Source organism: Chanodichthys erythropterus, chromosome 5 (genome assembly GCF_024489055.1).
Source record: "Chanodichthys erythropterus isolate Z2021 chromosome 5, ASM2448905v1, whole genome shotgun sequence".
Classification (NCBI taxonomy): Eukaryota; Metazoa; Chordata; class Actinopteri; order Cypriniformes; family Xenocyprididae; genus Chanodichthys; species Chanodichthys erythropterus.
In genome coordinates, this window is record NC_090225.1 from 31,766,383 (window position 1) to 31,778,306 (window position 11,924).

General features: G+C 36.5%; 1 protein-coding gene across 2 annotated transcripts; it reads left to right on the forward strand.

The window, feature by feature from the left end:
* Positions 1 to 3,176: 3,176 nt before the first annotated feature.
* On the forward strand, positions 3,177 to 11,053 carry LOC137020826 (serine/arginine repetitive matrix protein 2-like). 2 transcript variants are annotated; one of them, XM_067386905.1, is made up of 10 exons: positions 3,177 to 3,679; positions 5,197 to 5,228; positions 7,308 to 7,488; positions 7,585 to 7,687; positions 7,807 to 7,887; positions 7,970 to 8,137; positions 8,221 to 8,828; positions 9,212 to 9,411; positions 9,575 to 9,734; positions 10,633 to 11,053. In XM_067386905.1, the coding sequence occupies exons 3-10, from the start codon at positions 7,308 to 7,310 to the stop codon at positions 10,782 to 10,784; spliced, it is 1,653 nt and encodes a 550-aa protein (XP_067243006.1). In that variant the 5' UTR covers positions 3,177 to 3,679; positions 5,197 to 5,228; the 3' UTR covers positions 10,785 to 11,053. The 2 variants fall into 2 exon arrangements, with proteins under 2 accessions (XP_067243006.1, XP_067243005.1); XM_067386904.1 differs by lacking the exons at positions 7,585 to 7,687; positions 7,807 to 7,887; positions 7,970 to 8,137; ... (2 more) ...; positions 9,575 to 9,734; positions 10,633 to 11,053 and having other exon boundaries at positions 5,197 to 7,543.
* The last annotated feature ends 871 nt before the right edge of the window (positions 11,054 to 11,924 follow it).

Consider the following 11,924-nt stretch of genomic DNA (forward strand, 5'->3'; position numbering starts at 1 on the left):
TCTTTTCATAAATTATTTAGAAAAAAATCATATTTACAAGCTTTGCTATTGTTTGGTGATTACACTATAGATGTATATAATAATAATATTATAACTCATGTTAACACATTATTTTTATAGTGCATTTTACTCTTTAAAGCTGTAAGCAAGTCTGGCTAAATGTATGTATGAGAAAACATTTTATAAGGTCTAACATATGACAGGGGTCTCTCAATCTTTGAAATATGAAAACAAAAACATCCACCATAAATATATATTTTCATGTAAACAGACCAAATTTACACGGTGAAAATACTGTTATATTATAATCAGTTTCTATTATGTTGCATTATTTTTCTACTCACTATATTAGTGCTGTACTACTGTAGATAGATGTATTATTTAGATGTATTAGTTATTTATTTTTTTCTTAAAATCAATCATTTAATCAATGTTTTCTTTATGTTATTAAGTTTATTTATTTGGTTTCATCTCTCTCTCTCTCTTTACCCCTGTCATGAGCTATTATGAACTCGATTGTAAAGCATTATACAGTCAAACTGCACTGATCAGACAGAACATATGAAAGCTCTCTCTCTCTCATGAAGTGATGTGACAATCTTACAGCAGATTGAGGGCTGGTGTGTGAATGAAACTCTCTTTAGGGATTTCAGTGAAGCCAGACTTGACGAACGATCTGGGGGAAAAAAAAACATCAATAACTGGACACAGGTTACAATATAATAATAATAATAATGACACACTGTTATTATTGTTGTCATTACTCACAGTGAGATGACATCTGGTGGGAAGCTCCTCGGTATTGATCCGGTATTGGCACATAAGGCGTTATCTTTACTGCATGTACATGATGCGGGACAGCGCGCGTGTCTCCTCCTGCTGCCGTGCACGAGCATCAACAAACACAACAGGCAGAAGAACACAGTCCGCCTGAAAGCCATCATTACCACCAAATACCGCCTTGAATGTTACTGGTCACCGATACAGTCCCGACGATTGCTCTGCTGCGAGCCGCGATCTCATAACGGAAAGAAATGGACGAATGGAAAAACAAATGATAACGAATTATTATTAATTTTTCGCCAGATCGGTGTTATCTGCACATGCAGGTAGAATCCATAGAAATCACAGTGGGCGGGGCTTAGCGGACCCACTGTGGTCTAAAATTGGCCAGATACGACGAATCTACATTATTCTCGAATTTTAAGTGCTTTACTGTGTATCTTCAATTTTGTTGTCTATTAAAAATGGTCCGCGACTTCAAATAATTGATCCAGGCTGTACTGAGATGTCACGTGGTTCCTGTTACTTTTCTCCGCGCTGGTGTGAATGGACCAGTAACAACCAATTGTTTCTTGGCAATTGCTTTTTATTATTATTATTATTTAATAATGTCCATTTGTATGTCAGTTGAAAGCGTATATCAGTAGATTTAAAAGTACTATTGTATGTTTTAGTCTACAAGTCTTTGCACTTCCAAAATAGACATTTGAATGCGGCTCAATGGAAGATTCCGCTTCCTGAGCCTCACTATGGAATCCCAAGTCTGCCAAAATTAAAAATAAATAAATACATAAATAAATATACAAAGAAATGTAAAAAGCACCAATATATAAATAAATATACATAGAAAAGCAAAAATAAATTATATATATATATATATATATATATATATATATATATATAAATCTATATATATATATATAAATTAATATATAAATTAAATATATAAATTATATAAATTAATTGTTAATTAAATATAATTAAATATATATAATTGTTATTATTATTTATACATTAATTTTCTTATTTATGTATATATTTATTTTTTTCCACATTTCATTTTTTAATTTTATTTATATATACATTTATTCATTTTGATTTTTATTTTTTTCCACATTTATTTATGTATTTCCATATTTGTTCATTTTCACATTTCTTTATTTCTACATTTCTTTGTCCGTAGGGTAATGAGGAGGGTGTGGTTTACCTCAGACATAGCAATCGAGCTCAGAGTAGGCGAGTGCGAAGCGTTGAGGCCACAGTGACACCTTGTGGAGTGCCCGAAATACAAGAACTGTAGCCTACTGACGTTGATACTGGGTTGAATGAGATGAATGGGTAGTATGACCAAAATCTTATATCACGGGTTAAGGAATATCACCCTATACTGTACTGTGCGAGATGGATAGGCTACTCTTTATTCCAGACATGGCCGTAGAACATAGTCTGGTCTGGATTTGTCAAATGTCCTCCGCTGGCAAACATGAACAGCAACATCTTCAGTAGATCTGATAACAGGGACTTTGAAATGGAAGCGCTTGTTATTTTCCATTATTAGTCATTTGAATGAATGGGCTTGAGTTTGATTGAGTCTCGGGCACTGGTCAGAACGTGGAAAGGAACCAGCGCACATGTAGGCTACACTGAAGCATATTGATCAATGCATTTGAAACAAGACCATAAATTCACTGTACATTCATATTTCCTACTTTGACATGCACAACATCCCAGGTAGCAAAGACTTCTGGCCCTGATTTGGCATGAAGCCGGCACAGCTGGCATTCAGTCGGCACTGGCATGAGGCATGTGAACCGAACATGGCCCGGTTATGGTGGACATGGAACCGTCTTTAAGACGGCAAACAAGATATGGGCCAATTGTTAAGTGTATTATTTGGGCCACATGTAAAATATAGAACTGTGGGCCACATATGTGTGGCCAGACTTTTCCCACAGATATTTCATAATTGATAATATTTTCATGAACACAGCTGTTTCCCCTATTCCTGTTTACAACGTGGGTTTATTGCTCTCCATCAACAAGGTTTAATCAATTATGGGACACCATAAACTTTAAATTTATATTACATTTAGGCTACATTTAATCATTCAGCAAACTCTTTTATCCAAAGAGATTTACAATAGAGGACAACAAACCGTAAGCAAACCAACAAAAGCGCAATACTAAGACAGTCTAACACAGTACACAAAGCATATATATGTATGTATATATAGCTATATATATATATATATATATATATATATATATATATATATATATATATATATATATGTATGTGTGTGTGTTTGTAATAATTTTGTTTGTGTGTAATATTTGCTTTATATATATATATATATATATACATATACCTACATATTAATGGTACCTATATACTGTATAATAGTGTTAGAAGGAAGCAAGCTTTTTAAATTAGCAGCAGATAGAAATTTAATTGTTTGATTATCTTAATTTATGCACAAACAAGGCCAATTTCACACATATGTTTTCTTTCTGAAAATGTCCTAGTATTATTGGGCATATTGGAGCAAGAAAAAAAATCTACCAATCAGGTCGCATCTAGAAAAGCGCGCATAAAGCGCAATGCTTCATGGGTTTGCCGTTTTAACCTCATTGCAGTCAGGACACACTCAGACTCAATCTTGTACCTTTATTGTTCGATTTGGATTTTTTTTTTTTCTTCATTTAAAAGTGTGTAATCTTGCGATTTAGCTGGTTTGGTTAACGTTTTAGAACGCTTTAACCAAAAAAAAAAAAAAAAATTACTCCCGGAATCAGAGTTATTGAAGAATTGGGCGGGCACTGAATGCACTTGAGGCTGCACATCTCTAACGGCCGTGGACTCCTCAATTGACTCGAGCATAGCGAACGAAGTTTGGTAAGTGAATATTGTAAAATATATTTTATAGCCTATATTTGGTTTAACGTTACTTTTTTTGGATTGTAGAGTAAGTATGAACAATGCATAATCGTAGCTGTTAGGCCTATATTAAAATGTAATCAGTTCACTAATGTTAAATGTTCGTCGATTACATTCCCAGATAGCAAGCTATGATCAAAATAATGTTGAATCAATGTTAATTTGTCAACGTTAACATCATTGAATCAATATCACTTTTGCACCCTCAATTAATGTTGAAAATATGTTGAAATTTCAGCAAATAAAAGTCAATGGTAGTGGCATTGAATAAATGTTTGCACTCTCAGAAAATGAAACACAACTACAACTGACTTCAAGCCACAGCCTGAAATCAACTGAAGATAAAAGACGACAATAAATCTCTCAAGATAATTCTTTTTGAGAATTAACAGGTTTAGATGTTGATGTTTTATTGAAAATGTTTGGTCACCAACATTGGTCATCATTATTTAAAAAAAATCTGAATATGATCAGTGGCAAGAAAGTATTATTGGTAAATATTTCAATAACAATTAACCACTTTTGGTCAGGAACAAGGTTAGAAATATACTCTGCTTTGTGAGGCAGAAAACTGTCTTATATACTAGTTTATTGTTTCTTGTTTCTTTGCAACAAATGGTGTGTTTTAGTAAACACTGTTACAAAGAGCACAAACTCACACAAAAAGCCCAGAGTCAAACTGCCCAACTAAAAGAACCACTGACCACCAAAATGGTGACCAAACATTTTCAATAAAACATCAACATCTAAACCTGTTAATTCTCAAAAAGAATTATCTTGAGAGATTTATTGTCTTCTTTTATTTTCAGTTGATTTCAGGCTGTGGCTTTAAGTCAGTTGTAGTTGTTTCATTTTCTGAAAGTGGAAACATTGATTCAATGCCATTACCATTTATTTATTTATTTATTTATTTTTTGTTGAAATTTCAACATTAATTGAGGGTGCAAAAGTGATATTGATTCAATGATGTTAACATTGACAAATTAATATTGAATCAACATTATTTCGATCATGGCTTGCTATCTGGGTTCAGATTGTAATATTCAAGTTGTATAGATTTAATAATACAATGGTGTTGTTTGACAAATTATGTAATGAGAGCAAACGGGTTTATGTGTTTGTTTTGATAGTTTGTCTTTCAATTTGAAATGAAATAAGCAGAAATTAAGAAAACAACAACACCGTTGTTCATTTTTCCATTTGTTCAACAACAACAAAAACAAAAATATTTCTGCTTGATTTTTTTGGTTCATGTTTTTAACCTGTCAATCAAAAAATATTTTTTTTGGAACAAATGAAGAAAACTATTAAAGGTGCCAACAACTATCAAAACGTACATGGACCTTGTAGTTTCACCAATTCATTTATGATTTTCTTGATTGTGTTTGGTGTGTGTGTGTTTGCTTTCTGTATTATTAATAATTTATATGATTCATTTTACAATTTGAAATATTTTCTTTTATTTGTTGTTTCAGGTTGAAGAACAAAAGACCTGAGTAAAGCCACGGTATGGAAAAGACTTGGATGTACAATGATAGGGGCAATTCACGAAGAAAGGCATTAAGGGTAGTCAGTAAACTAATGGAAAACGAGCATGATGGGGAAAGAATTGTGAATGATGAGACAAGTGTTAATGTTGATGATTCAGAGGAATCTGACATGCAAATTGGTGATGAAAGTGATGATGATCTAGTTGATGGCACTGAGGATAAGGAAGTACATGAAAAGAGTGCAGCTTCTGTTGAGGATCTGCCTGATCTTGGAGAACAGTGTAGTGAGATGGATGGTGGTTTGCAGAGTTCTCTGGCAGACTGGGCAATTGAATTTGGAATATCTCTAATAGCTCTGTCAGCGCTTCTCAGCATCCTCAAAATCTGTCATCCCTCTCTGCCAAAGGATGGACGAACGTTGTTGAAAACAAAAACGAGCTACAAAATTAGCAGTGTGGCAGGTGGTGTGTTCCATTATTGTGGAATTCTGAATTCTATTCGGAAAATTCTAGATGTCATTTGGCGTAATGTGCCAGACAGACATGTTTTTAAACTGCAATTAAATTTTGATGGATTACCTATCTTCAAGAGTACAACTACACAGTTTTGGCCAATTCTTGGTTTGTTGCAAGGATACACCAAGAAACCTATTTTGATTGGACTGTTTTGTGGTACTTCTAAGCCAAATTCCTTGACTGAGTATCTTCATGATCTGGTTCAAGAGCTAAAAGTGTTGAAAGATGGGTTTCTGTTCAAGCAGAAAACTTTCTTTTTGAATGTTGTTTCTGTTGTGTGTGACACCCCAGCACGAGCGTTCATCAGAGGTGTGAAGTCACACACTGCTTATCATGGATGTGACAAGTGTCACCAAACAGGTATCCGCAAATCGAATAGAATGACATTTCCTGAGGTTAATGCGAGGCGCAGAACTGATGATAGTTTTAGGCAAGCCACAGATGAAGAACACCACATCCAACACTCACCTCTTACAGAGGTTGGCATCGACATGGTCACTTGTTTTCCATATGATTATATGCACCTGGTTTGTCTGGGTGTAATGAGACGTCTCTTAGACTTGTGGATCAGCACCACTGGTCCCTTGTACTGTCGCATTTCATCTAGTCAAGCTTCCATAGTTTCAGATAGACTTCTTGCACTGAGAAATTACATTCCAAGCGAGTTTGCTCGAAGGCCACGGGTTCTGGCTGAAAGATGTAGGTGGAAAGCCACAGAACTACGCCAATTCTTGTTGTACACTGGTCCAGTTGTGCTGAGGGGTATTCTGCAGCCTCAGATCTATGACAACTTCATGCTGTTGTCAGTAGGCGTGTATATTTTGGCAAGTCCACAATATTGTATGGAGTTGAATGACTTTGCTAAAACTCTTTTGGTGTCATTCGTTGAACACTTTGGCCTGCTTTACGGTGAGGAGTTTTTGGTATACAATATTCATGGTCTGGTGCATCTCAGTGATGATGTCAAAGTCCATGGTAATTTAGACCTTATATCAGCATTTCCCTTTGAAAATTTCTTAGGAAAACTAAAAAAATTGGTTCGAGGTCCACTTAATCCTTTGACTCAGGTGATACGAAGATTATCAGAGATGGAAAATGACAGCTACAGTTCTGATGTTAAAGAGGCAACTCAAAAACTGGAAAATGAGCATATGGATGGGCCAGTGCCAGAATGCTTCTCACAACAAGTTCGTCAATATAGAGTGCTTGCTACAGATGATGTAGTTGTGAAGGTCAAAGAGAGAGATTGTTGCATCAAAATTGATAAAAAGTTGTTGTTAGTCCAGAACATTGTTGAGGATAAAGGAATAGTGTACATTGTGGCCAATGAATATAAACAGGTGGAACACTTCTTTACATATCCTATTGACTCAAGAGAGCTGGGAATTTTTGTTGTTTCCAACCTCTCTACTAACATCAAATGTTTCATGGTTAGAAATAAGCCCCAGAAGTATGTGAGACTACCATTCCAAAACCGATTTGTTGTTGTTCCACTATTGCATTGAGACAAATAGCCCTTTTGTTTTAGCATTTCAGTTGGCTAAAGAGTATGTTACTGTGGTTTCAATTTTTTCTCATTAGATGTTTCACATAGTTGTTTTTGACAACACCAATGAGGTTGAAGTTGTACCTTCCATTTGGATGAAAAATGGAGAGTGCATGTGGCCTCCAAATAAAACTGATGTAGCAAAAGCTGTAAAATTACAAGAATGTCCTGGAGATGAATGGAAGCCCCATAAGGCCAGAATTATTTACACATCACGTAAGTTACATTAATTCACCTCTTTCTTCAAACTGAACTAGTGTTATGTATTACTTAAAATTGCTTTTTTTTTTTTTTTTTTTTTTAATTTCCCAGATGACTACAATGAAGCTAGACGGAAACTTCCTCAAGCTGTTGATCACACTGACATTGGAAGTGATGGAGGGAACTCACCAATTAAATTTAAAAGAAGAAGAATGTAGGGGGAAGAATGTGTTTCATTGTTTTTTTTTTTGTTTTTGTTTTTTTATTATTAATTGGTGGTGCACAACATTTACTAATAATTGCATATCTTGAAATGATGATATATGTTCTTAGACCTAAAAACAATTTTTTCCCCGGAGAGGATGATGATGATGAGATGGAAAGCACTGTGAAAGAAAAAAAATCAAAAAAAGGGTAAGAACCTACTGCTATTTTAAATTATAGTGTATTTTATTATACCAGATAAAGTGCTAAGATCTGTTGTACTTCTAAGCAGAAAGTATCCATTGCCCAATGCTCCAAAGATCGTCAGACAGCACAAAAGTCCTGCATTAGAACCAGTAAAGCAAAACATCCCCAAGCTTCACCAAAGAGGCCACGGTGTTCCTGAATGTCACTATGATGACATGGAAGGCACCCTGGAAGGAACAATGTCAAGAAAAGGGTAGGAAGCTTCAGTATTTTTAAAAATTTTATACACTTTATCACAGCAGATAAAGGACTAACATATTTTGTACATTTGAGCAGAAAGTATTCATTGCCCAGTGCTCCAAAGATCAGTAGGCAGCACACCACTCCTGCATTAGACCCAGGAAAGCAAAACAGCCCCAAGCTCCACCCAAAAGACCACAGCACTGCTGACATCCACCCAAAAGACCACAGCACTCCTCAGGTCCACCCAAAAGGCCACAGTGCTGCTGACCTCCACCCAAAAGACCACAGCACTCCTGACCTCCATCGAAGAGGCTACTGCACTCCTGAGCTTTACTCAAGTGATGACAGCACTCCTGACCTCTACCCAAGAGGCCATAGCAGTCCTGAGCACAACCCAAGAGGCCACAGCACTCCTGACCTCTACCCAAGAGGCCATAGCAGTCCTGAGCACAACCCAAGAGACCATAGCAGGCACATTATCACTGAGCGCTGTACATCGAGGCACATCAGTTCTGAGATTCGTCCATTAAGGCATGTCAGCAGTGAGATCCACACATCAAGCAGCATCAGCACTGAGACTGGTAGATCAAGTCATGCCAGCTCTGAGAGCCATAGACCAAGCCATGCTGCACCTTCTCTAGTCCCATCAAAGCATATTGAGCCACACCAGACCAGGGAGCAGACATCTAGTTTGCAAACATGTGAGTATATTAATATTTATTATAGTTATGTTTGTTTTTCGTAATTTTTTTTCCTCTGGCAAATTACTATTTGTACTTCATATTGTTTTTTACACTCTTTCTTATACAAAAAATGACTACAAGTTAAAACTTAGATGAACGTATGTTTGTGCCATCAACTTCCAAAAATTCATATCTCAAGAATGTTTTGTTGAGATGTTGTAATTTGTGATGATAAAGAATAGTCCCAATGGTGATTAATCCACAATTTTAGTCGTTTGGCATGTTAACTTGCAAATTTGACTTGCATTGGAATACAGTTTTGGTTTGGACAAGCAAATGGTCAGTGTTTACCTAATTAAGTGACTGAAAACTTATATTTGTCTTTCTTGTTTTCTTCCTAGCCCTCCTGCGTAATATATTAACAAAACAGGAAATGATGATGGACCAACTGCGAATCATCTTCAAGACCCTGCAGAGTATGAAATCGGCTGATGAGACAGAGACAGTCCTGGATCGAAATTTGTTGCCACTTAAAGATGTCAGTTCTCTTCAGGAAATGGAGGAACAACTACATAGTAATCCTGACCTCCAGAAACAGTTGGTATGTTGGCAAATCATCACATTTCCTAAAACTGAGGTTACTATCTTCAGTGTTTTCCACAGACATGCACTCTATTTGTGGTGGCACTTACCCTGTTAAATGTGGGGACAGATTTATAATTGATTAAACCATTGCTTAAAAAAATAATTCATGGTGATTTCAGGTAAACACGCTGGCTCTCAAAGGTGGGGTGGACGTCCACGAGTGCATTTGGAGGATTATGCAGGGCCTGATTACTAACTCTTTGGCGCAAAAAATCAACATGAGAGGAATAAATGGAAAAATTGGTTTCCAGCGCTTACGTTTAAGGGATGTTGTGATTGGTAAGTTGTACTTTATGCCATAAGAGTGCTTTAAGTGTTTAAAAATCTAAATTTATTTAAATTGATAATTAAGGTTACAAGGGGAGTAGAGGAAGAGAGGAGAACGAGATGAGGAAATGTGAGAGAAGGGATGGAAAGAGGGAGGGAGAAAAAAGGGCAGAGGAAAAGGATAGAGTGGAGAAATTGAGGGATGAGGGAAAAAGATGAGAGGAGGGGACAAAATGAAGTTATGCAGAGAAGGGAGGAGGTAGATAAGAGGTGGTGAGCAGGGGAGAGGAGAGGAAACACAAGTGTTATTTTTTATTTTACAGTGTCCTTGCTGCATGTTACATGTACTTAGAGTAATAATAACAGTTACTTATGAATAGTTGCATGCAGTAACTTTAAACCAAACCCTAATGCTAACTATAGTAAGTACTTCAATTATATTACACTGTTCTTAAATTAACAATTACACTGTGTAACAAGGAAACCATAAAACATAGTGTAACTGACAATTCCACTAAAACTGAACCCGGGACATTCTGGTGTATACATGCAAAGACCAGTTTAAATCGAAAGTGTAGACATACATGACTAGTTCACATGATTCATATTGTCCTTATTATTTTCTGCTGAACAAATGGTATTGAAACTATCATAGCATTGCACTAAGGCCAAGATTTTTTTGAAAAGTATATCTGTATTGTATATCTGTACTTAACCTGGTCGGATGATGGTGCCAGCTCATTACTAAACTGATCTGCATTAATTTACATTCTCTATGTGTAGATGTAACTGAATGTCTGTAAATAGGTTCTGGGTTCAGTTTTAATGTATTTCTCCTTTAAAATTCAATAGCCACATTAGCTTTTGATACAGGAGCTGATTTCAAACCATGTTTACATGTATGTTTCAGCGGCTGTGAGGCGTAACCGTCTGACGTCTGCGGCCACAGAAAAGGACATTGATTCCACCATCAAAAGATGGCTATATCTGGCCCCAGATAGGGATGGTGGCAGGAGAGAGAGGATGAAGAGAAAAGAGTGTCAGGAGAGTACAACAGGTTAACGGATCTGTGACTTGTTTGGATTTTCAAGAGTTGTGTCCAGTGCCGCTTGTTCATAAACTGAATCATAAGTTGAAGAGTTGTGTACACAGTGCTGCTTGTTCATTAACTGAATCAGATGTTGAAGAATTGTGTACACAGTGCTGCTTGTTCATGAACTGAATCAGATGTTGAAGAATTGTGTACACAGTGCTGCTTGTTCATGAACTGAATCAGATGTTGACGAATTGTGTTCACAGTGCTGCTTGTTCATGAACTGAATCAGATGTTGACGAATTGTGTACACAGTGCTGCTTGTTCATGAACTGAATCAGATGTTGACGAATTGTGTTCACAGTGCTGCTTGTTCATGAACTGAATCAGATGTTGACGAATTGTGTACACAGTGCTGCTTGTTCATGAACTGAATCAGATGTTGACGAATTGTGTACACAGTGCTGCTTGTTCATGAACTGAATCAGATGTTGAAGAATTGTGTTCACAGTGCTGCTTGTTCATGAACTGAATCAGATGTTGACGAATTGTGTTCACAGTGCTGCTTGTTCATGAACTGAATCAGATGTTGACGAATTGTGTACACAGTGCTGCTTGTTCATGAACTGAATCAGATGTTGAAGAATTGTGTTCACAGTGCTGCTTGTTCATGAACTGAATCAGATGTTGACGAATTGTGTACACAGTGCTGCTTGTTCATGAACTGAATCAGATGTTGAAGAGTTGTGTTCACAGTGGCATTGACATGCAAGCATTGTTTTTTGTTTCTTTTGTTTAAATGTGAAACAATAAATATTTTTTCAAAATACTGTTGTTGTTCAGGCATTTTTCATTTGGGCCAAGGGTGTGTATAAAGTGGCTAGATTAAGGTTTTGTTGAGGCTGACATGTGGAACCAAATGTTTGGTCCTGAATAGTACCAGAATAGGGCCAGCTATTGTCATACATTTGGCTGAGATATGGCTATGCCATGGGCCATATGTGGCCCGGGTTCTGGCAACCTGACCTGGTCCAGTCATGTACCGTAATTCACTGCTGTATTTGGGCCAAGTGAAAGTGGGTTGTGTGGCCCATCACTGGGCCAAACCAGTTTTGCTATGTGGGATGTGACAAACACTTAAAATACTACGCATATTTTTTCTCTTATCT